The 26,204-nt window shown below is 45.1% G+C and overlaps 1 protein-coding gene across 9 annotated transcripts in view; it reads right to left on the bottom strand.

Moving 5' to 3' along the window:
• GATA3 (GATA binding protein 3) overlaps positions 1–26,204 on the bottom strand; it is a 76,353-nt gene that overhangs the window by 23,339 nt on the left and 26,810 nt on the right. For 7 of the 9 annotated variants that reach the window (XM_061638308.1, XM_061638309.1, XM_061638316.1 and 4 more), the window contains one exon: positions 25,429–25,968. In XM_061638308.1, coding sequence (XP_061494292.1) covers positions 25,429–25,968 — 540 coding nt within the window. The remainder of the gene's footprint in view (positions 1–25,428; positions 25,969–26,204) is intronic. The other 2 variants (XM_061638310.1, XM_061638312.1) reach the window with 1 other exon arrangement.

The following is a 26,204-nucleotide window of genomic DNA, read 5'->3' as shown; positions in this document are numbered from 1 at the left end:
CCCTCCCCTCCCCCTCTTTTTGCTGCTGGGTTGAGAATGAGATCCTTGTTAACGCCTTCGCCTACCACAACAGATGTTCCTAGGAGCCAATCAGCATGAAAGAGGAGTGTGTTAGCTACTGAGAAGAGTCTTCTCAGTGGGTCACTCACCTCCTCTCACTCTGATTGGCTCCAATCAGGAAAGGACAAGTAAGCATGTTAGAAGACTCTTTTTAGAGGCTAGCATTCTCCCCTTTCATGCTGATTGGCTCATAGGATGCTGGAGACATAGGGACCCTGCTGAGATCCTTAAAAAGTAAAGGGTCTAAGACCCCCTGATTCCCTGGATGACTACATCCTCCATGGCCAAGAAATGTAAAGAGATTAAAATTAATCCATACCAGAAAATGTATTTCACAGAGGAAAATAAGAACACGCTGCTAATACTTCTACTCTCACAGCAAAGAGAACCACCAAAAACCTCCCCCGGCCATCATCAAGCCTCACTGAAAGGGTCTGCTAAATGCTGAGCTCTTTCACACAATGACCTGTCCTCCTCTGACTTAAAGGCCAAGAGGGTTCCCACACACACATACACGTTTCTTTTAGGCCCAAGATATATTAGAAAATGCCAGTGGGGCCTGCAACAAAATGTTGCAGTGTGGAGTATTCCTGTTCAGAGTGCCATGCCCTTTTCCAGAAAATGCTGGTGAGTACTGTCACAAAAAAAGACCTGCCAATATGTTATAATATATTATGGGACAAACTATTTGACTAGCATTGGGGACAGGCAGTGTGCTGCCTGCTTCTGCTGTAAGAAAACAAGCTTAGAATAAACCCTACCCCCAAGCAAAAAATGGCAAAATGAGGATAGTCATTTACTAAGGGCAGATGCCAGGAAACTGAGACTATCCCTGGTAAGTAGAGCCAGTATGAGCATATCCATGCATTCTTTTCCAAATGAAATAGGAAGTGCCCTTTGTATTTTAACTGCAATCCAAAATCTCCTTCACGCTCGAGATAGATCAGGGATGGAAGATGAAGAGGCTGTGGCCTCCCAGGTGTTGGTGGAGTCCAGCTCCCTTCAGCCAATATGGCCACTTGGTAGGGATGTTAGTAGTTGTAGTCCTGAGAACATTTGCTTAAATCTGGTACTCAGAGGCCCATCCAGATAAGATGGATTTCATTTCTTAAACCTGCTTAGGCTATGGCTCCTGCAAAGAAGAATGTTGCTCAACACAGATGGCACTGTTTTCTCTTGATTGTAGAAAGATGTGACAAAGGTGCCAAACATGTCCTCTAATCCAAATCTGCCTGTCCAAAGAACAGGCATCTTATAACTAAAACGTCATGGAGTCGATACATGAGACAATGTTTATGATGTGTTCTGAAGAGCCTTCAGTGTTTACATTGTTATTGGAATTAGTAACTGCGTTTTCCACACAGGCATCCTATCTCACCCACTTACTGGAAGCTCCTTGGGGCAGGGAACTTCACGTCTTTCTGTAATGTACCATGTATGATCGTTATTATATTATTAAATTATCATAATTACTACTACTAGGATACCTCTGACAGATGCACATCATGTTCTTAACAGCCTCTTACAAAGCAGATCCCGCAATTTCTGTAGGCAGCTTTCTCCATGGCTGAATTGCTATTAAAGGTTATGCTCAGCTTCAGTAGCGGCAGCATTTAATCTGAACCTACTTAATCATAATTTAAAACCTTGGCTTCTTGTTCTGTCTGTAATGGCTCTGTCTCCCACACTGTTGGGTCTTTTCTATTTCCTAGCAATTTTCTTTGCCTGTGGTCCATTTGCAGAAGCACATTGGACAGCTCCTTGAAAGTTCAAACTAAAACCCGGAGCGGATTCACTGGCCCCCTGACATCGGAGCCACCCGACTTCGCTGCACCCCCCCAAAATACCCTGCACCTTCTGGGTCAAACCATGCAAGGGCTTCGCTTCCCTGCATGTCCATTCCTATATTTAGGACAAGATATACCACTTAACATCTGGAAATGGCTTTGGAAAAACACCTATAGCAAAGATTCAGTATTAATTTAAAAGAGATTTTTGCAAGCTTCTATTTAGATGGTATCTCACTCCAGCTGCATTAAACCAGATTCATCCAGCATCTAATAATATCTGCTGGAGATTTAAAACTTCAAACACTGATATTCTACATATATTTTCATAATGCCCGAGAATAAAACCTTTCTGCCACCGGTCTTAAATGTATAACATTTTTAACCACTAAGCCCATTAATGGTGCTTTTAGGTTGTGCAACCAGATGATAGAGAAATGGCAACATGTTTTTTAACCATTGCTTGATTGACAGTGATCATCACTGGAGCAAAATGAATGTTCCTACGTTAGATAGCTGGATTACAAAAGTATGGGAAAATATTCAGATGGTAAAGGTGACAAATATAAGAATAAGGAAAGGTGAGCAGGTGGATAATTATTTTGTGGAGAGATAGAATCCTTTTATCATGTAATCGATGTAATAAAATGCCGGAGAATGCTAAAACACAAGTTCATTAACATAAATAAGTTGAACTGTGCAAAAACTCAGCTGCAGATGTCAAAGGCAGAGTCAAATAAGGCTTAGGCAGATATCATGTGCAAGATTTTAAACTGTGTCTTAGCTCTGCATGCATTTTGCTGCCACATAGTTACTGCTGTTAATGCACTACCGAATGTGGAAGACTGTACATAGGTTTTACATTTGCATTACAGACTGACTGAAGCATGTGAAAATACCCTGATCAATCCTGGTTAATGTATGGCACTATTAAGCATCTTCCTGATGATGATGTTTTAACATACATTTAGGAAGAAATTAGTATAAATGTAATAATGCATGAGACAAGAGATAAGAACTTTTACTTCTGACATGAGACGAGATAAGGAACTTTTAAAGCAAGTGATCCTGAACATAAATACCTGAACTAATAACACAATCCTATGCATGTTTACTCAGACATAAATGTTCAATGGGCTTAACCCCTGTTAAGTGTACTAGGATTGCAACTAGGGATGGAAACTCCTAGGTCAGTAGAAATAACCTACACCATGGTCTAATTCAGCAATTTTGAATGTCACTGCTCAGTCTTGAAATACAAAAAAATCAAAATGAGAGGGTTTCTGAACATGTGAAACATTATCTGAGAATGCGCAATATTCACTATTTAGTAACTATAAGCAGATGCTGGAATAAACTCTACATGGTATACAGGGAGAGAGACCGAAGGATGTCTAAGCCCCTGATATATTTCTTTGAAAAATTAAACAATGTCCAACACTGTTGGCCAGTTTGGAATCTTCAGCAGTTTTCATGCATCTAAAGAAGTGTAGAACAGAAGAAGAATACGTAGAACATAAAAGGCTTGTCTAGTCTAACAACCTGTTCCATCCAGTGGCCAATCAGATGCCTTTAGGAAACCTACAAGCAGGGCACAAGGACAATAGCTCTCTCTCCTGCAGTTGCTCCCCAAGCAATTCGGTGCCATATGATTCAGTGGCACACTGTTTCTAAACATGGGGGATCCATAGTGCCATCATGTGCAGTTGCATATAAAAGCTCTTTTAAGATGCCACAAAACTGTTTAGAAAGCAACCACCGCCACCACCTAATCAACAGGCTTGCTGAGTTTGAAAGCAGCGCTCCAGTGAAACCCAATGGAAAAAGAAGGCCAACCACTCCAAAAGTGACCACCGATGAGATATTAGACCAGCCTCCCCAACCTTGGGTGCCCATTGTTGTCGGACTACAGCTCCCATCATCCCTGACCATTGGCCATGCTGGCTGGGGATGATGGGGGTTGTAGTCCGACAACATCTGGTGATTCAATGTTGGCGAAAGCAAGATTAGTTCGAGCCTGGCCCAGCTCAGGCTCAGCCTAAGAGAGCTGCCCTCTATTTTCATAAAGTCCTTTCTAACTAGAGCTGCAAGTGATAAGTGAATATCCTAAACATATTTACTTGTATGTATCCAATGGCGTTTCCTCCTCATTAAGTGAGCGTTGGACCACAGCCTTAATCAATAAACTGATCAATTTAAGCTTTGGTTGATTCTCCTATGGAAGCTCATTTTAACTGGTGGACTTGCAACTGAAAGACACACTATTTACTATGTCAGGCCATTTTGATGTATTGCTCTCCTAGAAAATGAAAATGAAAAAAGCCTTTCTTCCTAAGTAATAGCTTCTGGTTTTAAAACTGTGAGTCGGGGGGGGGGGACCTGAGGCTCTCCAGTTGTTGCTGGACTACAACTCCAGTCATCCCTGTCTCTTGGCTGGCATGGGGGAGGCAGTTTCCCAACCCTGACTTAAATGGAAGGGTTAGCAATCCGGTTGGCCGCTGTGAGCACAAGTTGCTGGACTAGATGGGCCACTGGCCTGACCCAGCAGGCTCTTTTTATGTTCTTATATTCTTAATTGTATGTATTTATTTACTTTTTGTTAAAAAGTCAAGTGGATAATGAACTATAATAATTCTTTAACTGCCAAGAGACAACAACAAGACATGGAGCTAGCTGGCACACATTACAAACGGACCGCCTCAGTCAGCTGCCTGATGCCAGAGGGCCCACAAGGACCTTTCAGGAGTGAAGGGATCCTCATTAACAGCTGTGGAGAAGCATCGGCGCTCCAGATGTTGCTGAACATGCAGCTCCTGTCGTCCCAAGTTTGCCAGGTCTGATGGGAGTTGATGTTCAGCAACATCTGGAGGGGCAACAGTTTCCCACACCTGCTCAGAAATAAATTAGTCCTCACAAGCAGACCAAATCCTCAGGCAACCCAGATGGCCTGCAGCTGCACTCTAGGTAGGGCTCTGAACGCTCAGAGTTAAAAGCACGCAGAGACATCCGTCCACCACTGAGTATTGGAACAATGTCTCTGCACCAGTTCCCTAATTTGTTTGGCCCTGTCTACCAGATCCCTGCGTTCAGACTTCAAACTGCCTTAGACCTTGCGTCTCTGCCTTTTCATTTTTCTTCTCGTACTGCCCTGCGTTTGGATGTTGGACGGCCATCAGACTGTGGCTCTGGTGCTGTCCCTCATCAACTCTCTGCTGCTCTGCCTGTGAGTAGGACACTGGTAGACCCATCCCCCACCTCAACAGGTGCTTCACGTCTCCCTTGGATAAGAATACGGATCCGCACGCACTCTTCCACTCCATGGATGTGTGTTGCCGTTCCCCACCATTTCCATGGCCAGTTCAGCAGCTTCAAAGTAGAAATCTGGGATGCAAATTTGCAACCCTATCCAAACATGCACCTCAGCAGATATGCAAGATGGGTGCTCTATAGAATCACAGAATTGTAGAGTTGGAAGGGGCCTATAAGGCCATCAAGTCCAACCCCCTGCTCAATGCAGCAATCCAACTGAAAGTATACCCGACAGGTAGCTGTCCAGCCACCTCCTGAATGCCTCCAGTGTTGGAGAGCCCACCATCTCCCTAGGTCATAGAATCACAGAATCATACAGTTGGAAGGGGCCTATAAGGCCATCAAGTCCAGCCCCCTGCTCAATGCAGGAATCCAAATCAAAGCATTCCCAACAGATGGCTGTCCAGCTGCCTCCTTAAGGCCTCCAGTGTCGGAGAGCCCACTATAAATGCGTTAGCATCCTTCACTACCTCCACTACCTTCTGTAATACACAATTTTCCAAACATATTGCACATGGACAACAGACTTCCCCCCCTCAGAATCTACTTTACTGTTTTCTTTGTCCCATCCAAAAATATTTTATTTAATAATTTCACAAAATAGGCTCCATCCAAACAGCCTTCTTCATTCCCTTCCACCTGCGGAAGGCAGCCCAATCAGGACTGCTGTGGCTTATGTACCATTCAGGTAAATGGATTGCATGACATTTCCCTGATTTTAACTATCCAACAGTAGATGAACACACACCAGGGATTTGTGTTCACTCAGTGAATGTAAAAAGAGCCCTGCTGGATCAGGCCAAGGGCCCATCCTGTCCAGCATCCAGTTCTCACAGCGGCAAACCAGGTGCCCTGGTGGGAAGCCTGCAAGCAGGACCTGGTTGGTGCTTCTGAGCACTTCATTAAGTTTCCTCATTTGAGCAGCAGGCCTACTCTGCCAAGAAGCACTCTGCTGCATCTGAAACTCCCCCCAAAGTCAAAGTGGTTTTCTGTGTAGCATTGAGAGGGGCGGGGAGAGAGAGAGAGAGAGACACTGCTGCCCAGGGAAAAGTAAGTCAAAAACCCAGTGGAGTGTGCAGAGCTAATCACTCAGCAATCTGGACTGTGGCCTTTGTGCTGGTCCAGAGTTAAGAGATGACACTCGGGAGTGCTATGGAATTACTGCAGTGAAGGGAAACGATACAATAGAATGGAGATTTAGAATTTTCACAGTGTAGCTGAACAAACATAGAAACCCATCAACAATCTATTTAAAAATACTCTGCCATAATCTGTGGAGGTTCTACTATTATTAATTGCTATTCAGTTATTTGTTATGAGTTGTATCGTTACTTTTAAAGATGGTGTTATTTTCTCTTATTTGATTTTGTTTTAAACCATCCTGTGTCTTGTGCAAAGGGCAGCATATATATATCATCTAAAAAACTAAATTAAATTAAATTAATGTTCCAAAACATCTGGAGGGCACCAGTTGGGGAAAACTGGACTAACCAGTGACACTATAACGTGGCTGTTTATTGTGCTCCTGGTGTTGCTCAGCCATGTTTAAACAGCCACACCAAAAGTTATTACATTTTCTTTATCCACTTATATTCTGGTTAGAGAGTCCTATGATTTATTTCATTTACATCCTGCCTTTCCTCTAAGGCAACATTCATCACCCCCAGTTTTATCTTCACTACGGCCCTGCGAAGTGTGAAATGTCACAAGACAGCGGCTGACCCAAAGTCGCCGAGGGAGTTTTATGGCGGAGTGCAGATTTGAGCCTAGAACACCCAAGTCCTAAGTGCCATTTGTGCTATGTATTTGAAACAGTATCATACCACTTTAAAGAGTTGTGGCTTCAGCTAAAAAAAAACCTTCAGAAATTTAATTTGTTAAGGGTGCTGAGAGCTGTTAGGAGACCCCTATTCACCTCAGAGAGCTAAAATTATCAGAGAGGTTTAATAGTAAATCCCTCTTCCCAAGGAACTCTGGGAATTGTAGTTCTGTGAGGAGAAGAGGGGTCTCCTAACAACTCTGAACACCCTTAACAATCTGAAGTTCCCAGGATTCTTTGGGGAAATCCATGGCTGCTTAAGGAGGTAGGATACTGCTTTAAATGTATAGTGCAGATGGTGCGCCAATCTGACACACTAGCCACTACACAGGCCCAGTGACAGTGGGTGGCCAGATTGGGCATTGTCCCAGGGCAACTGGCGCCGAGAGGGGACCTGCTGCTGGGGCTGAGTGGCTCTAGACCCCACTCTAGCATGTACCCCGTGACCCAATGCTGGCACAAATGGCAGCATGGGCTGGCTGTGCAATTTCCTGCAGTGCATGTCCCTGCATCAGCGCAATGTACACGCATACTTGCCATCACCCAGGATGGCAGCAGAGGCATTAACATGCCCCCCTGCCAGTTCGAGGGATGGTAGGCATGTGCACACTGTGTACTAATCTGCTGACAAAGGTGGGCCTATTTAAGCCAGCAGTGGCAGTGATGCCACCGCCGCCTTCGAGGGCCCACTCTGGTGCTGGCCCTGCCTACATCACACTGGCAGGACAAGCGTTCCTTTGTCAAATCATAACATTTAGGGGGCTGATCCAACATTCATTCATGTTAATCTAGTTCTCCCCACTACCTTCCATAACATCATCTGCAGCCTCTGAACTGCTCTCGCCAAGGTTAGATTGTAAAATTAAAATTCCACGAATGTCTGAAAAAGGGGTTAAGGTAAGGATTGTGTCCCTCTCTGCACGGGAGCTATGTTGACAGACCACAAACCTAGACTTATTTACGTACTTTTTTGTACTTGTTAAATGTCTCATTAACAAGTTCTCCAAATGCCGCACAGAGCAATTAAAAACAATTGCACAATAAAAATCCAAACTAAACCTTAAAAATCCAACTCAGTCTAAAACCCAAATGCAAAAGATTTAAATGTGGAGCTTCACTTTCATGGTTAATCTCCGTCAACACACTTTGTTAAAATACTGTAGTCCCCACAAGCTGTGTATCAACTATGTAAGCTTTAAATTGGATTTACGCTTTAAATTGGATTCTTTCACTGAGCAAGGGGTTCGACTGAACGGCCTTACAGACACCTTCCAACACTAGTATTCTATGATCCTATGAACCCTAAGCAAAACACATTCCTCCTATTCAAAAATAACTGACTGGTGATTTTGCTTTGAATTTACTCCTTTGGGGAAAGTCTGTAAATAGGCGAATCAGCAGGCTTGTTCACAGGTTACACTGAACATAGGTACAAGCTATACAAGTGTTTCTGTGGAAGAGTGTACACTTTTTGATTTGTACAGCTCAGCTATTGTGTACACTGACTGTACACGTGTGGCATGTTCCATGTGAATAACTATACTCATGTACATCTCTTATCTTTTCGGCACCTACTGAAGAGTTTCCTCTTTCAACAAGCCTTTTAAGTTGAGACCTATCCCAGTCTGCATCTGTGTTGGAATTGCTTTTTAATATGTTCTTAAACTTTCTTTTTTAAAATGTTTTTAATCTTAGATGTTTTGATAGCTTTTTTTAAGTAACGTTTTTGAAGATGTTTTATTTTAATGTGTTTTAAAGTTTGTTTTTATGATGTTTTAATGTTTTTAGTGCTTTTGTTTGCCGCCCTGGGCTCCTGCTGGGAGGAAGGGCAGGATATAATAATAATGATAATAATGATAATAATGATAATGATAATAATAATAATAATAATAATAATAATAATAATAATAATAATAATAATAATAATGGGTACACAGATTATACACTTGTTGAATGTAGCATGTGAATACCCCTCATGTGATGTGCTGAGTGTCAGGCTCATACTGGGAGAACCCAAGTTCAAAGCCCTACTCAGTCATGAAGCTCAATATGCAACTTTGGGATAGTTGCTTTCTTAGCTTAACCTACTTCACAACGTTGTTGTAAGGATAAAAATGGGGAGCGGGGGAAAATAAATGAGATCAATAAATAAATGTAAAATTCCTAATTGATATCCCCCCAATGAATAAAACTGAATAAACTTTAAAATGCATCAGCTGTGCTTCTTCCTTCTCAACCATAGCGTTGTCACCTGGGCAGGGGGAAGGGGGAATCAGACTGACCAGTATCCAGTGGCAGCTAGTGGCTCCACGCCGATGGAACCTGCTCCAGGTTTAGCTACCGCTGCCAGTATCCATGCCTTTAATTACAGCTCGATCTGCACAGAAACCAGCTTTTTCCAGCATGGTGGGAATACCAGCAGATCAAGCTATCCTTAAAGGCCCAGAAGTGGGGCTTTTCAATTTTATTTTTTTTAAGTTGACAACACCTCTACCTAAGAACTGCCAGCTCCGGTTACAACTGCCATTGTGCATGGCTATCGAAGCAGAAGAGGGGTCTCCCTCAGTCTGAGGAATAGTCAGGCAAGAGGACTGAGTGGGTGGCTGCAGCAAGTCTCAGCAGCACCCTTGAGCATCAAAAGGTGCAGGCACAATCTCTGGGCAAGGAAGCTGGAAAGGCAACCCTGTTTCCAAGTGAAACCAAAATGTGTGTCCAAGGATCCTGTTTAATTGTTACATTGATCTCCAATCTGACCTAAATAAACAGGAGCGAAGCAGCCTCCTTAGACCCAGCCTAGATTTGCCTCGTGTTGAATCCAACCCCTCCCTCCACCCAGTTATACCAGAACTGATGAATATTATCAGATGATTCAGTTTCCTCTCATGCAAAGCTCGCACCGAGCTGCACAGAACTTTCTCAACCAAGGAGTCAGTTAATGGGTACTTTCTGTTCGGGAAGCCATGTTCTCAGACAGACTGGTCGACCTGCTCAGCAGAGGTATATCTTTTCACAAACAGCAGCTGGACCCAGGTTGCGTTTTAGGCAGTTACAGGAGGAGTCCTAAAAGGGCATTGCTGCAATTATTTGCCCACAGGGAGACAAGATCAGACAATGAACCCAGAACCTCCAAGCCCCACAACTGTAATCGTCCACTTGCTTTCCTCCAAAGACACCATAAATAGTGCTTCATTTCTCAAACCAGAGGTACTGGAGCTCAAGTTTGCCTGGAGACACGGTCTTCCAATCAGGAAACCTGCCCCTCCAATCCAGGGTTGGGCAATCTGTGGCCCTGCAGGTATTGTTGGACTTCACCTCCCATCAGCCTTTGCCGTTGACCATGCTGGCAAGGGTCCAACTTCTGGAGGGCCACAGGTTCCCCACCTCTCCTCCAACTTTTGTTCTGCAGCTGCTCAGAGTCACAAAGGAAATTCACTCTACCCATGTTCTCAGATATACTTCTTATTTTCAAGGTTCAATCCCTAACACTGGAAGCAGATCCCATGGTCAAGCCCTGGGGATGGAGTCAATGGCCTCTCAGGCCCCTTCCAGCTCTACTAATCTATGACTGTATGAAACCTGGCACAAAGCGAACTTTGCCGATACATTTGCTTATTTTTTGATGAGGGCAGGGAGACTCTGTTTGTCGTCAGGGGAGGCTATTTCCACCTGCCTTGCCCCCCCCTCCAGCCCTGGAAGCCTTCAAACGCAGCTTCTTTCAGAAGACTTTCTGGCCCTTTGGGTTGAGCTATGGGGGTTGGAAGAGATTTTTGTACCAGCTTGGGGGTTCATTTTTAAATATTTTTGCCTTGGCTTTGTTGTTGAGCTTTATGCTCATTTATACTTTGATGTATATACTTTTTTCTTAATGTTGTAGCGATTATACTTTTTAGTATGTGTGCTTGTGCTACAGCATTTGGACTGTTTGTGTGAACCGCTTTGAGCAAATGTGTACTTGTGGGAAATGCGGTATATAGATAAATTGAGTAATAATAACAATATTTTTCCCCATGAATTCTCTGTTTCGCCTGCTTCATAATTCTATCCTTAAAGCAAATGCAGGGGGTGGAGGGAGAAAGAGCGAGGGGGCGAACTGCAAAAGCCCTGATCCAGAGAAAGCAAGTCATAGTTAAGGCCCATTTAAATTAATGGAACTTAGGAAGCTGCTGTATACAGAGTCAGAACCACTGATCCCTCTAGGTCAGTATTGTCAACACTGACTGGTAGCTGGTCTCCAGAATTTTAAACAGGCATCCCTCTCCCAACCCTACCTGGACACGAGACCTTCTGCGTGCAAAGCAGAGGCTCTGCTTGCCAGATCAACCTTCTCTGGATCCAGGTCAAAGTGGTCTTTGCTATGCCAGCCCTCCCATTAGGCAGAGTGCGGCAGTTTGTTCTCCTCCCACCCTTTCATCCCCACAACAACCTTGTGAGGTAGGTTAGGCTAAGAGACAGTGACTGGCCCAAGGTCACCCAGCAAGCTTCATGGCTGAGTGTGGATTTGAACCCTGGTCTCCCAGGTCCTAGTGCAACACTCTAACCACTACACCATACTGTTGAAGTAAGATTCGTCTGCCAGTCCCCTCAGCTTCTGTATATTTGGGGATGGGGTGGTTGTCCTTAGCTTCAGACAGCAAAACGTCTTGGGCTGGCCCGGATCTGGTGTACTTGCTCTTTTGAATCTCAGGGCCTGGTTTTGACTCTCAAGGAAACCAACGTCAGTTCCTTCGTTCTGACACCTCCATGCATGCCACTGCCAATAAACTTCAACACAAGGCCAAGGACAACTCTCCTCTCTTTATACATACACACAGAGACAGTACTTTTCCATTCCTGAAAGGTAGTTCTGTAGCACCACCAGAGACCTCAACGTAGAGTTCCACAGGAGATAGCAGGGGGAAACTACACTTCCTTTCCCTAGTGCAATGGTGTAGCCGTCCAGGATCTCAGGGGGTCTTAGACCTCTTACTTTTTGGGGAGCAGGGTCCCTGCCGCGTCCCTATGTCTCTAGCATCCTATGAACCAATCAGCATGAAAGGGGAGTATGTTAGCCACTCAGAAAAGTCTTCTAACATGCTTCCTTGTTCTTTCCTGCTTTCTGGAGCCAATCAGAGTCAGCCGCTGAGAAGACTCTTTTCAGTAGCTAACACTCTCCTCTTTTGTGCTTATTGTCTCCTAGGGATGTTTTTGTTGCGGAAGAAGGCATTGACAAGGATCTCATTCTCAATCCAGTAGCAAAAAGGCGGGGAGGGGCATGGCTGTGACTATCTTGGAGGGACCCGGCGCTTCTGAATTTGCCACTACGCTAGTGCTCCATTGCCTTGTAAAACTACATGGGTGGGAAACCTCAGGCCTTGGATACAAATGTAGCCCTCCAGGCCTCTCCAAACCCTCCCCAGCTGAGACCTCCTCCCCAGGGACACCCCACACTGGTCCTGCTTTGCAACCTCCTTTTTTTCCTGGCTGGAATATGCCCCCGTTCCCAACCTCCCTCTCTCCCTCCCTCCCTCTCTAAGAACATAAGAACATAAGATGAGCCTGCTGGATCAGGCCAGTGGCCCATCTAGTCCAGCATCCTGTTCTCACAGTGGCCAACCAGGTGCCTGGGGGAAGCCCGCAAGCAGGACCCGAGTGCAAGAACACTCTCCCCTCCTGAGGCTTCCGGCAACTGGTTTTCAGAAGCATGCTGCCTCTGACTAGGGTGGCAGAGCACAGCCATCATGGCTAGTAGCCATTGATAGCCCTGTCCTCCATGAATTTGTCTAATCTTCTTTTAAAGCCATCCAAGCTGGTGGCCACCACTGCATCTTGTGGGAGCAAATTCCATAGTTTAACTCTGCGCTGAGTAAAGAAGTACTTCCTTTTGTCTGTCCTGAATCTTCCAACATTCAGCTTCTTTGAATGTCCACAAGTTCTAGTATTATGAGAGAGGGAGAAGAACTTTTCTCTATCCACTTTCTCAATGCCATGCATAATTTTATACACTTCTATCATGTCTCCTCTGACCCGCCTTTTCTCTAAACTAAAAAGCCCCAAATGCTGCAACCTTTCCTCGTAAGGGAGTCGCTCCATCCCCTTGATCATTCTGGTTGCCCTCTTCTGAACCTTTTCCAACTCTATAATATCCTTTTTGAGATGAGGCGACCAGAACTGTACACAGTATTCCAAATGCGGCCGCACCATAGATTTATACAACGGCATGATGATATCGGCTGTTTTATTTTCAATACCTTTCCTAATTATCGCTAGCATGGAATTTGCCTTTTTCACAGCTGCCGCACACTGGGTCGACATCTTCATCGTGCTGTCCACTACAACCCCGAGGTCTCTCTCCTGGTCGGTCACCGCCAGTTCCGACCCCATGAGCGTATATCTGAACATGCTTCTTGCTTGTCTGGATGGGGGCCAGAGAGGGGTGTGTAGAAACTAGCTTACCATACAAAGGGAAAATTCATTTTCAGTTCTCCACCCATGACTGGCATGTGGCCTCCAGAAGGTTGCCCAGAAAGGAATATGGCCCTCAGGCTGAAAACAGTTCCCTTTCCCTGTTGTAAACCTCCACCAGATTCCATTCAAAGCAAAACCTACACGAGCTCGAAGTGGCTCACACAGAAGAGCCAAAGGAATTTGGAGGGAACCTAAAGTATTTGCAATAAAATCAGCTGCATTTCTAACAAGGGTTGGATGGGATGTTTGTTTGTTTGTTTACCCATCTATAAATTGCCACCAAAAGTCACTTTAAGCAAAATTCAGGGTACATGTGAAGGGTTCTGTTCACATGAAAAATCGGAGTGCTGAGGGAAATGACCAACATTCCTCAAGGCCATTTGGCACATCCCTGTCACCAAAGCAACAAAAGTAAGGAAATTTGGAATGTCCTGCTCAGGTTAAAAAAATCTGAAGGTATTTCAAGAATTTCTGTGAAAAAGAAATTTCCCAGGGCACTTTCCTTTATCTCTTAAACCGTTCTAACCAAAACAAAAGCCAATATGGTGTGGTAAGTGGACCAGGGGAGAGGGGGCCTGGATTCCAATCAGCATTCAGCCACGGCATGCACCAGGCAATGCCAGACTAGTGTTTCTCAGCCAAACCTCCCTCGCAGGATTGTTGTGAAGAAAAATGAAGGGGAGACACCATGTCTGCCACCCTGAGCTCCTTAGAAGGAAGGATAGGGTGATACGTAATGATAAATCAAATTCACATACTCATGATTAATTTGGGACTAACTAAGCCAGACTCACACTGCATACTCGATGACTGCATGAACTGGTTCCAGAGAAAACCACTGTGATTTTGAGTTGAGGTTAGGCTACGCACAACCTACTCACACATACACACACAGAGACAGAAACAGGTGTGTGTAGCATCTTCACTGTATGGCACATCTAGGTATTTTGTTTTATGGGGCCTGCCTCTTTTGCTGAATATTTGTTGTTCTGTTTCATTTGGAATGGTTTTATGTGCGTGATAACTGTAACAAATTTATCTGTTTTTTTCATTGTATTTTCTGTTTCTGAGACCTTTCGGTGAAGGGCAGGTAAGAAATCTTATAAACAAGTATCTTACACTGTGTGCACTGTAGTTTTGAGCTGCTGTTAATCCAGTATTGGTTGATTTTGTGTGTTTTATCTTTTTCAGTAGACATGGTACTTCTTTTCTTTTCTTTCTTTTTGGTTACCTGTCCTGAGACCATTTGGTAATAGGCGGGCTGTATATACATACAAATAAAATAATGTCCCTGATGGTTCATTCATACATGCCCATCTACACTAGATGTTTCCATCCTTGGGGGATGGACATGCATATGTGAACATGCCTAAGCCTTGCTAAATTAAGAACCATCTTTTCCTACATTACTAACAGGTCCTTGGTTGGACCACTCCCTACGGTTATTGCTGGTGTTCTCAAAAGCAGTTAGAGCTATATGAAATCTCTTATTTCCCCTCTAGAGATGCATCTCGCAGTTCATCTTGCTTTGGAAAGTCCCATGGCAAATTTTCAAAAACATTTAACTTGGAGAAATACAAGTTGCTGACTTATACCAAGTCACACCATTAGTCCATCTAACTCCAATATTGTCTACACTGACTGGCAGCAGCTCTCCAGGGTTTCAGACAGGAACTTTTCACAGCCCTACCTGGAGATGTCAGGGATTGAACCTGGGTCCTTCTCCATCCAAAGGATGCGCCCTAGCCCTGCTCTCTAGTCCCTCATATCCAACAATTAACAGCACTGGCCTATTGAGTTTTCTGTGCCTAGAACAGCCTTTCCCAACTAGTGGGCCATCAGATGTTGTTGGACCACAACTCCCATCAGCCTCAGCCAGCATTGCCAATGGTCAGGAAAGATGGGGATTGTGGTCCAACAACACCTGGTGGCCCACTAGCTGGGAAAGGCTGGCCTAGAATAAGGGTAGCCAACCTTTTTGGACCAGTGGGCATATTTTGACTTTTGAGAACGCTGTGGGCACTAGTCACCAAATGGCTACCATGAGAGCATGCCATAACACAAAATTAGAGAGGGTGCACTAAGGGTGAAGCTTTTCCCGTAACTGTATTTCCATATTAGAAAAGGCTTAACCTGTTGAATGTCCCTGCCGCACAGCTGTTAAAGGCATGAGAACCCTTTCCCCAATGCCAGCCCTAAACCAAAGCTTAGATTGCCATCCTCTACCGGGATATCCAGACATTACTTATTTTAAGGAGCATCTGTCATTGTCTACTGCAGACAATAAAACCCATCCCGCCCCAGAACATAACACTCCGCAGAATAGATGCCTACTAGGATAGCCACTTACATAAAATGTAAATGTCCTGCCTTTGAGTCAATTCCGACTTGTGGCGACTCTATGAACAGGGTTTTCATGAGGCTGAGAGGCAGTGACTGGCCCAAGGTCACCCAGTGAGCTTCATGGCTATGTGGGGATTCGAACCCTGGTCTCCCAGGTCATAGTCCAACACCTTAACCACTACACCACACTAGCTCTACCTCGCCAAAAAAAGAGGAAATGCATCACTACCAGGGACAAATCAAGTCACAGATTTGCATATACTGCTATTTATATGTATAGATGCAAATTTGTAGGCAATTGATACACTTAACATAGAAATACAATACATCTCACCATTGCAGGGAAGGCTTTGACCACAGGCCAGGTAACCTGCCTCCTGTTCAGGTGCTAACACAGTTGATGGGCAACTGCTGCTTTCCCTTCTTAGGGTTTTCAATCTTTAATCCAGGCTTGGACCAGAAAGCCCTTCAACACAGGGACCCATTCAAAAAGAGGACTGCCTTCTAATAGAGGCTGTCCTCTGTTAAGTAGAATGCATGGCCACCCTAACACCTACACATCCACCAGTGGCAGCTGGAGGTTCCATGTCAGCAGGGCATTGGAATCCATTCCTGTTTTTAGTCTAAACTTCCAAGGCGCTGCCCAAGGTGCTTCAGAAGGACATTGACAGACAACGCCACTGGTTGTAAGTAAGGAGGCTGGCAAGGGGGGTTGGCTGAGGTTGCAGATGAAGATTAGTGGGGCAGCACCCCACTTGCCCTAATGGGCCAGCCTCCACTGTGCCTTGCTCTACTACCTGGGAATCACAGCTCAACACACATTTTCCCCCATGAAACGTGTAATTTTTACCCCATCTTCAGGCCAGCAAAAGCTTTATCCAGTGCACTTCTGTGCTTCAGCCTGCTGTTAAACACACAGGTGCAAGGCCAGAAAAAAGTGACTCCAGACCACAGCTCACCACCTCCTGCCAGATTCCACATCACAAAGGAATTTTCAGGAGATGGTCTAACCACTGGTAGTCACAATGTCCACAGAGAGGGCCATTAGGCCAAAACGCAAAACAAACAAACATTCCAATCAGGATGGCTTTGCCACCCCAGGGCTTTGAACACGCCCTTTCCTCCCTTGCTCTGCCTCAGTTCTTCATCTGTAAAATGGGAATGATTTGGACTAGTACCAGTAGTACAGGAATGACGATGTAGGGTTCCCAGTCTGCAGTCTGGAAAACCATCCTGCCTCATCTAAAAGCCCTACAAAGGGGAAATGGCTGCAGTTTCCCCCACCTCAGCTTTTCTCTGAGAGACAGTGTGATGAAGGAGGTAGAGTGGGTGGGGGCAGTCTAAGGGCCGCATGTGGACCTCGGCCTAATCTCACGCAGAAAGAAGCAGAGAAGGGGGGTAACGGGATGGGGGAGAGAGAGAGGATGATGAGGTGGGAGAGATAAGGGGTGATGGGGGAGAGAGAGGGGGGGACAGAGAGAAGGGGTGTCCTGTTCATTTTTTACTCTGGCCCTGCCCACCGTAGGTCTGCAGGCCCCGATTCCCCTTGAGAGATTGCAGCTGTCAACAGAAAAACAGTTCTGTACCCCTGAGTTAGAATGTCAGGCTAGGACCAGAGGTGAAGTCATCCAGGGTCTCAAGGGGTCTTAGACCCTTTACTTTTCTGAGCCAATCAGTATTAAAGGGAAGTGTGTCAAGCACTGAGAAGTCTTCTAACATGCTTCCTTGTCCTTTCATGCTGACTGGAGCCAATCAGAGTGAAAGGAAGTGAGCCATCCACTGGGAAGACTCTTCTCAGTAGCTAAGCCTCTCCTCTTTCATGCTTATTGGTTCCTGTTGTTGTGGGAGATGGCATTAACAAAGATCTCATTCTCAACCCATCAGCAAAAAAGAGGGGATAGCTGCATCTATCATGGAGGTACCCTGCACTTCTGAATTTGCCATTACATTACTGGCTAGGACTGGAGGAAACTGGGTTCAAATCCTTACTCAGCCATGAGGCTCACTGGGTGACCTTGAGCCACTCACTCATTCTTTCTCAGTCCAGCCTACCTCACAGGGCAGTTGTGAGAATAAAATGGTAGGAGGAGAGAGAACTTGAGCTTCTTGGAGGAAAAAAAGTGGGATAGAAATACAATGGATAACGATAACAGTCTCCATTCCCTCCTCATAATAATAAGCCTTTGAATTTATTTGGTGCTTATGAGCATTCAAGCTGCCGCATATGTATTATTGCAGGAATGGCAGCCTATTTCTGTCTGCTTGCAAGTCCCCTATTCAATTCTCACCCTAACCTTAAACCTCCCTAGAGCTAGAGACAGGCAATCCTTTTTTCCCCCCTAAAGTCGAAGTTGATTTCAAAGATGGATCCCCATCTGTGATGCCTACACTCAACCCAGTTTTTGTCTCTGGTTAGCAAAGTTTGTGGGGTTTGGTGTTTCAAAAATCTGAAATACCCAATTGATTGGAAGCAACAGTAAGACAAACGAATTTTAGGTTTGCATGTAGCTGCACAACATTTGAAGTAAAAGCAAATTTAAAGCACATTCCTTCACCAATAATAATAATAACAATCAGTGGAAACTGTAGTTTACCCCTCACAGATCTACATTTTCCAGCTTCCTTAAACTACAGTTCCCAAGATTCTTGGGGGGGGTGCTTTAAATGTATGGTGCATATGCAACCTCTGTCTAGCTCTAGCACCACACAAATATTCAGCTAACAATGGCCTGCCTTGCAGGGTTGATGTAAGCATTACTGAGATAATGTGTGCGATAACAAACGCTTTAAAAAGTGCAAGCAAAATGCAAAATGTGATCGCCTGTGGTCTCAGATTGTGCCAGAGAGGAGGTCTAGCCAAGGAATCAGAAGAGAAGAAGCTGTGGCAATCCCTTCTTTGATGTCATGGGATGGGGGTTGTTCAAGAGACCTGACCATGATAAAGCAATCATCTGAAGCCAGCCGCCCTGTGCAGGCCTGTCTGATCTGCAACCAGAAAATATCTGTTGCCTGCTTGCCACTTCCTCTTGTGGCCTTTTTTGTTGCCCATCTTGGCACCAGCAAGTCACAGCAAAACGAGAATAACCAGAGACAGCAAGGAGCCAAGGAGCCTCTTTTGTTCTTTTCCGTCACCATCTTGTGTGGCCTCCTTCCTTTTCCATCCCTGGCCCTTCACCTCCACTTGGCCAGCTACTCCACTCAGCCCAGCTCCCCTCCACAACTAAATCATGTTATGTCTGGCGATTAGTGAATTGGGTAACTTTTACAATGAAGATGGGAAAGAGCTAGGCCTTTAGAACAACAGCTATATAGGATTCCACACACACACACACACACCACTACAAAACTTTTTCCAATGTCTTTGCAATAATATTGCAGAGGCAGAACACGGGCTTTGCCTGCGTAGGATTGCCAACTTCTGTTCTGACACCACTCTTCTGCTTTTAGTAATTGTGTGATGTGGCAGAGAATTTTAACAGATGATACTTCCCCCTCTTATTGCCCACAATCATTTCACCTGCTAACTTTCTGCATGTAACGCAGGTGTTCAAAGCACAGGAACCCTAATGGGGCCAGGAGGAAAACTAGCAACTTTAACAAGACCCCCATTTATCACTGGCATCTCCAACTCTCAGTGTGCAGGACTAGAGGGTTTGAAGAGGAACTGCTAAGACAGAGTAAAGAGCTGGAAGATTTCAAGACTGAGAGACCTGCTAGAGCGCCAAGGTCTGTGAAACACAGGCTGGCGCAAAAGACACACACATTTAAGGAGCAGAGAGCCACTGGGCACTTCCTGAGCCTGAGGACCTGTTCGCAGTTCCAGAGCTGAGCTCACAGCCCTTTCCAACAAGAAATCCACTCCAGCTTTTCCATTAAACTTTCTGCATTTCAGCAGCCTAATTTATTTGGTTGGATTTTTCTTTTAGAAATAATGGGGAAGTTATTGAAGGAATGGTATTTTACTGCAGTCATTGTTAAGCAACTGGGAAACAGAAACCCTTCCTGATATGAGCTGCGTATACATTGCCAACTTAACCTGTAGCTAGGCCACTCTTTTTCTCAGGTTTGGGGGGAAATGTATCAAAACTGGGGAATTTCATAAGAAATGATGGAATACACACAGGGTACATATGGGCTGTGGCTACCCCTCTTCCCAAACCAAAGCATAGGGGAGGGTGTGTACACTGTCCAGGCCCACCTCAGAGGCTGGCATCACCAGGCACCTGCCAAGGCCCATCCCTCAGGTGGTTTCTTACAGATGACTACCTGGCCCCGCTGTTTTTCCTCCTTGCCATTGCTGTCTGCTCTTTCTGACTCAGAAGAAAAGAACTCAGGGATGTAGGAGGAGGTCCTGCATGGAGGCAGAGCCTTGGTCCATCTAACTCAGTATTGCCTACACTGGCTGGCAGCAGCTCTCCAGGGCTTCAGGCAGGGGGACATTCCCAACCCTACCTGAAGATGCCAGGAATTGAACCTGGGACCTTCTGTGTGCAAAGCAGGTGATTTAGCACTGCCAAGGCCCTTCCATGATACAACACTGGTCATGATTGCAGTGAAATGGAAATGGACTGCCTTCAAGTCGATCCTGACTTATGGCAACCCTATGAATAGGGAATTCATGGTAAGTGGTATTCAGAGGGGGTTTACCATTGTCTCCCTCTGAGGCTAGTCCTCCCTAGCTGGCTGGAGCCTGCTCCACTTGCCACAGCTGCACAAGCCAGGCCCTTCCTCATCCGCAACTGCCAGCTGGGGGGCAACTGGGCTCCTTGGGACTACGCAGCTTGCCCACGGCTGCACAGGTGGCAGGGCACGTAACCCCTGAGCCACTCACTGTGGGGATGATCTTTAGCTGGCCCTTGACACCCAGGAGGCACAAGCGAGGATTTGAACTCACAGACTCTGGATTCCCAGCCAGGCTGTCCTCCCCACTGTGCTATACCAGCTGTCATGATTGCAGTACCAAAGGAAAAAGCCTCTTCTGCCTGACATGGCCCAGAAGTCCCCTGCTTAAAAAAATGGGCAGCAACCTAAACCATCTTGTAGATTTGAGTTTTCATTCTCGTTTCCTTTGCCCCTTCCTTCATCACTCTTTTTTTTCTTTCTCTCTCTCGCCCAGTCTACTTGCATGTACAGAAAGAGGCAGTTCTGTATATACTCTCTCTTTTTTGTCACTCTTAACCGCATCCGGACTCTATTAAAGTTCCTGGCGCTGGATAAACAATGTAACTGTCGCGTGCAGTCGTCTGAAAATAATTGGATTAGCTAAAACATATCAGCGACTGTCCCTGCTCAGACAGTCAGAGTAAATGTCACCCTGGAAAAACCCTGAAAACTGATCTGACTCACGCTGGACAACTGTACTTGCAGGAGCCTCAGTGGGAAAAGGAAAATAAAAAGGGGGGAGGATGAATTACTTATTTTGATCTTTATTTAATATGCAAACAGTCTGACCCTGAAGACATCCATTCCAAGACAAGTCCCCCTGATTTCAGTGTATTTCCTAGGGTTTAATACCAGGATGAAAAACCACAAAAGGTCACTTAGGGCTGCCAGCTAACCTGCTCTTGTGCCTTTAACAGCAGCTTGATCTGCAGGTGAAGCTTTTCACAATACTGCAATAAACATTGTGACCAGCTAACAGCTGCAGATTGAGCTGCTTTTTAAAGCATACTGACAGTGGACGGTTGAAAACTTGGCAGCCCTTGTTAGCCCTGGGATTCTGCACAATCCACTATATGTTGCCCATGGAAATCCAGAGGCTTGAGGTTGCAGTCCCAACCACGCTTACTAGAGAGTATCATAGAACAGAATTGTAGAGTTGGAAGGGGCCTGTTAGGCTATCAAGGCCAACCTCTTGCTCAATGCAGGAATCCATTGAGTAAGTCCCGTTGAATTAATAGGACTGAGTCATGAACGAGGATGCTCAGGGCTACATCATAAAATGCAGATATAGTAGTGCCCCCCTTTTCAGCATTCTGCTAATACGGCGGCTTTCAATTAGAGTAAGGCCCCACTCATACAGAGCTTGTTCCACTTATACAGCTTTTTTCGGGCGTCGGGCACCATTTTATTGACGGAGTTCCGCTTTTCAGCAGGTTTCACTTTTAGGTGGGGGTCTGGAACATAACCTGCCATATGAGTGGGGCTCTACTGTAATTCTGCCACACACTGTGGCCATTCACTTAAATAAGCCTTTGGGTCCCCGGATGTTGTTCGACTACAACTCCCATCAGCCCCAGCCAGCATGGCTGATAGTCACAGATGATGGGGATTGTAGCCCGTCAACATCTGGGGACCCAAAGGTGCGGAAAGGCTGATTTAAAGCGTCCCAAAGACATTCTGCAATATACTTTCTAGTAAATGTACTTAACATTGCTGCCCCTGCGAGCAAAATATTTCGGAGACGGGCCCAGATCAGGCAGTCTAAACAAAACTTCCCTCTTTTCTTAGACGGTTCCCCTGCTCTCCACATGAAAAAAAAAAAAAAGCATCTTAAAATAAACTTGTTCCGGGATCAGGGGAAAGAATTGGGGGAAGTGCAGAGAGATTTTTGACTGGGGAAAGTGAACACAATTATGGCCATTTCCCCCCTTCTCATAAGGAAGTCACTGAACCAATAAATAACATTTCCGTAATACATTCGGTTTTTGTGGTCCCCCTGCGACACCACACATAAGAGTGTGTGTGTGTGTGTTCATTCCAGAAACATACAAATTAGCAGCAGGGAGCTTCAAAGAGTTTCTCCATTTAGCAAGTGGGTTGGGAATGAGACTTGCACAAGAGCAAGAGGTGGAGGAATGAATCATGCATTCTTCTGGTTTCATCTCTTTGAGTATGAAGAAACGAGACCATGATCCAAGGAAAAGCACCAGATAAAGAAAGAGTGACCTGGTGCACACATACACATACATAAACTGTAGTTTATCAAACCATGGCTTAATGTTACACATAAATCCTGCCTAACTGTTTAAATATGGTTTGTTTACTACCAATAAACCACAATCTGAAGCCATAGTTTGTTGTTGGTTTATAAGCCTTGTGTTATTTTAACTATGGCTTAATGTTATGTGTGAACCTAGCATTGTCCCCTAACCCTGGTTTGTTTGATCACCCCCCATCTCAGACACTCACCAAACAGCAAAGGCATGAGGCAAGAGGAGCCAGAAAACAAACCAGACTTTGAAGAAACAAGCCATGGTTTGTTTGATTATCTGAGAGAAAACTCTTGGTTAACTCATGGTTTGTTAAACAAACCATGGTTTAAACAAACTATTGTTTAGGATAATGTGTCAGAGCTCCACCTGCCTTGTCAATTTCAGTGAAAGCACAGAAAACAATTGCTGTTTGTTTGTTTGTTTAATTCCTAAGTGGGTTCCAGGAGAGAATGTGCAATGTTAGATATGTTTGACAAACACATGATCAGTTTCCTACAGACTAAAACTGACAAGAAAATAAATTGGCCTGGCCTGCTCTTGTCCCTTTAAGGGCAGTTTGATCTTGTAGAAACCAGCCAGTGAAACCTTTCACAATAGGAACATAAATGTGACTGCCTCCTAATGTCTGCCACAGCTTAAAAGGGGGAGTGGCAGCTACAGAACCAGGCTAAAAACTTGGCAACCCTATTTATCAGAGATGGGGAACATGTGGCTTCCCAGATGTTCTTAAATTCCAGCTCCCATCAGGCCCAGTCGGCATAGCCAATGGCCAGAGATGATGGGAGTCATAGTTCAGCAATACCTGGAAGGCCACAGGCTCACGATTCCTGGTATCTCTTCCGCATGCACGCTCTCATATGTGGTGGAAACACTCCCATCTGTCTCACTAAATATTCATACCACATGAATCCACTACCAAACAGAAATTCCTGCCACAAGTGTGTACATGTGGCAGAAATTGGGGTCCATTAGATTCTTACATGGGAGTGAAATCTCCATTTTAAGTCAGCACAGTGGCTCCTAAGTGCACATCATAATGTGGCAATGTCATGTGCTACATCTGGCTCTATGGAATTTGGTATTACCCACCCTGCACCCCAATGAACTTCAAGGCTGCCCTGTCTGTTGAATGTGGGGGGCAAGAGGGGCCTAGGGTTGATGTTTAAGCTTAAATCTGATTCAACTCTCTGCTGCTGTTTCCCAAGAGGCAAAATAAAATAGGAAGAGAAAGGAATGACCTGCAGGATATGGAAAGCATCTTTAATGAGTACCACCTTGCACAAATCATTCTGAAACTGGGAGTGGGGTAGAATGTGTGCATGAGTGAAATTTAGTACATGAAAGCCAGTGTGGTGCAATGGGTAAGGTGCTGGGAGACCAGGGTTCAAATCCCCACTCATCCATCTTGGGCTAGTCACTCTCTCTCTCTCGCAGCCTAACCAACCTCACAGGGTTGTTGTGAGGATACAATGGGGAGAGGGAGAAACATGTGTGCCACATTCAGCTCCTTGGAAGAATGGTGGGATGTAAATGCAAGAAAGAAAGAAAATGTGATAATGAGAAACCTGAACCCCCTATCCAGCACATTTAGTCAAACACAAATCCCATTAATGTCATGTATCTGTCTCTTGGATCATTGGTTAAGCCAGTACTCACTTGGGAGTAAGTCCCACTGAAGTCACAGCTACATCCAAGTCAAACATGTTTAAGATCACAGCTATGCAATTCTAAGAACATTTTCTCAGAAGTAAATTCCATCTAAACCAACAAGGTTTGCTTCACCACCAACCCAAGCAAACAAGCTCAAAACAGGTGTAAGAGTCTGCAAAACGTGGAACAGTTGTGTCATCCAATCAGTTTAAGCAAGGGTTCAAAGTGCACTTACTCAAAAGTAAGTTCTATTGAAATCAATGGGACTTAAGTTTCAATAGAAATATCAGCCCCTTTTGCTGCAGGGGGGGAATATGATGAACTTCTCATGCAGAAGAATATTATAGTAGTAAAGGAGAGAGAAGGAAGTCTAAATCAGCATCATTTGGCTAAAGCAGCATAGTTTGGTTTAACAGTGTTGCAAATGGGGAAAGAATGTTTCATGTCTCCATATGCAAAAGAAACGGATACAAAATCAAACATGCTTGGGTATAGAGCAGAGAATAAGTATATCCCCTACAAATATCCAAAAAGGGCATCCCTCTTCCTGCCAATATAAGGCAGCTTATCCCCATTAAAACCAGTGGAGCTTCTCATATACAAGCAAACAAACTGGGCCCCCTAAGAAATAGCCTGAGATGTACCTAAAGCTAAGCCCCACAGCCTGGTCAGTGTGCCCGGCTGGGAGATCAAAAAGAGCAGCATCTAAGCTTCCTCTGATCTATCCAAAGGATCTTTCCAAAGGATATAACAAACATTGTGAAATGCAACGTAACTATCTTTTAGGAAAGGAGGTTCTGAGGTGTCCGTTTGATCTCTTTTTTGATCTTTTCGTCACTGGGTTTGGTTTCTTCCTATACTGATCCCTGGCTTCTTTTTAACTAAAATACAAGAATTGGGTTTTCTTTGGCCTCTAACATTTTGCTACATTCATTAAGCCTGCATCAAAAACACTTTTGGCCTGGATTTGCACTCAAAATACATCTGAGCCCCGCTCACCCCATATTACTTCCCCTCTGTCCTTTATCTGAACATACTTCCTGCCCAAAATATAAGTTTAAGAGTCCATTAAGGATCCTACCTGTACTGGAACGTGCTTTTGGTCTGGATTTGCACCCGAAACCAGTCGGCGACCCCCCTAGCAGGCTGCTAGGGGGGAAAAGTCCAGAGCCATATTCAGGGACATAGGAAGGGTAAGTGGTGATGGCATGGTGAGCGGAGGAAGAGGCCCCTCCTAATGAGGCCATGCTGCTCCTGGAATGAGAGGACTCCAGCTTCATGGTGTCAGCCAAAGACACCTGGTACTTAATGCACTCTTTCTCCTCTTGCCTGCTGGAACCAGTGGAGCCTGGGGTGGAAATGGAGGGATCCGGGGAGACATCTTTGGGAGGGGTCGGTGGGAAGGTGAACAGGTGAGGGCTGGAGTGACCTGCAGACAAAGTGGAGGAGGACGCTGGAGGGTAGACAGAGAGAGGTCCAGGCGAGCTATGGTGGATGGAGGTCTTGGAGAAAGGGCTGAGGTTCCAAGGGGAGGTGCTGTGGTGGCTTCCCAAAGCTTTGCTCCCATCCAGCCAAGGGAGAGAACCATGCAGCAGTGGTGGGCGGCACACTTGACCACCTGCTAGGACAAAAAAAAAAAAAGACAGAGCAGATCCCTGTTAGCTGATTTCCCCCAAAGTGAGATAAGGGTGGGAGACAAATTAGGGACAAAGGACAGATGGGGTCAGCTGGAACATTGGAAGCTGCCTTATATACAGAGCCAACTCAGTTGTCCATACAGCTCCTTATTGTATACAGCACTGTTCTTCAACCTTGGGTCCCCAGATGTGGTTGGACTACAGTTCCCACAATCCTTGG

This window comes from Rhineura floridana, chromosome 8 (genome assembly GCF_030035675.1).
Source record: "Rhineura floridana isolate rRhiFlo1 chromosome 8, rRhiFlo1.hap2, whole genome shotgun sequence".
Classification (NCBI taxonomy): Eukaryota; Metazoa; Chordata; class Lepidosauria; order Squamata; family Rhineuridae; genus Rhineura; species Rhineura floridana.
Note: the sequence above shows the minus strand (reverse complement) of the source record. Positions and strands in the feature narration are given on the sequence as shown.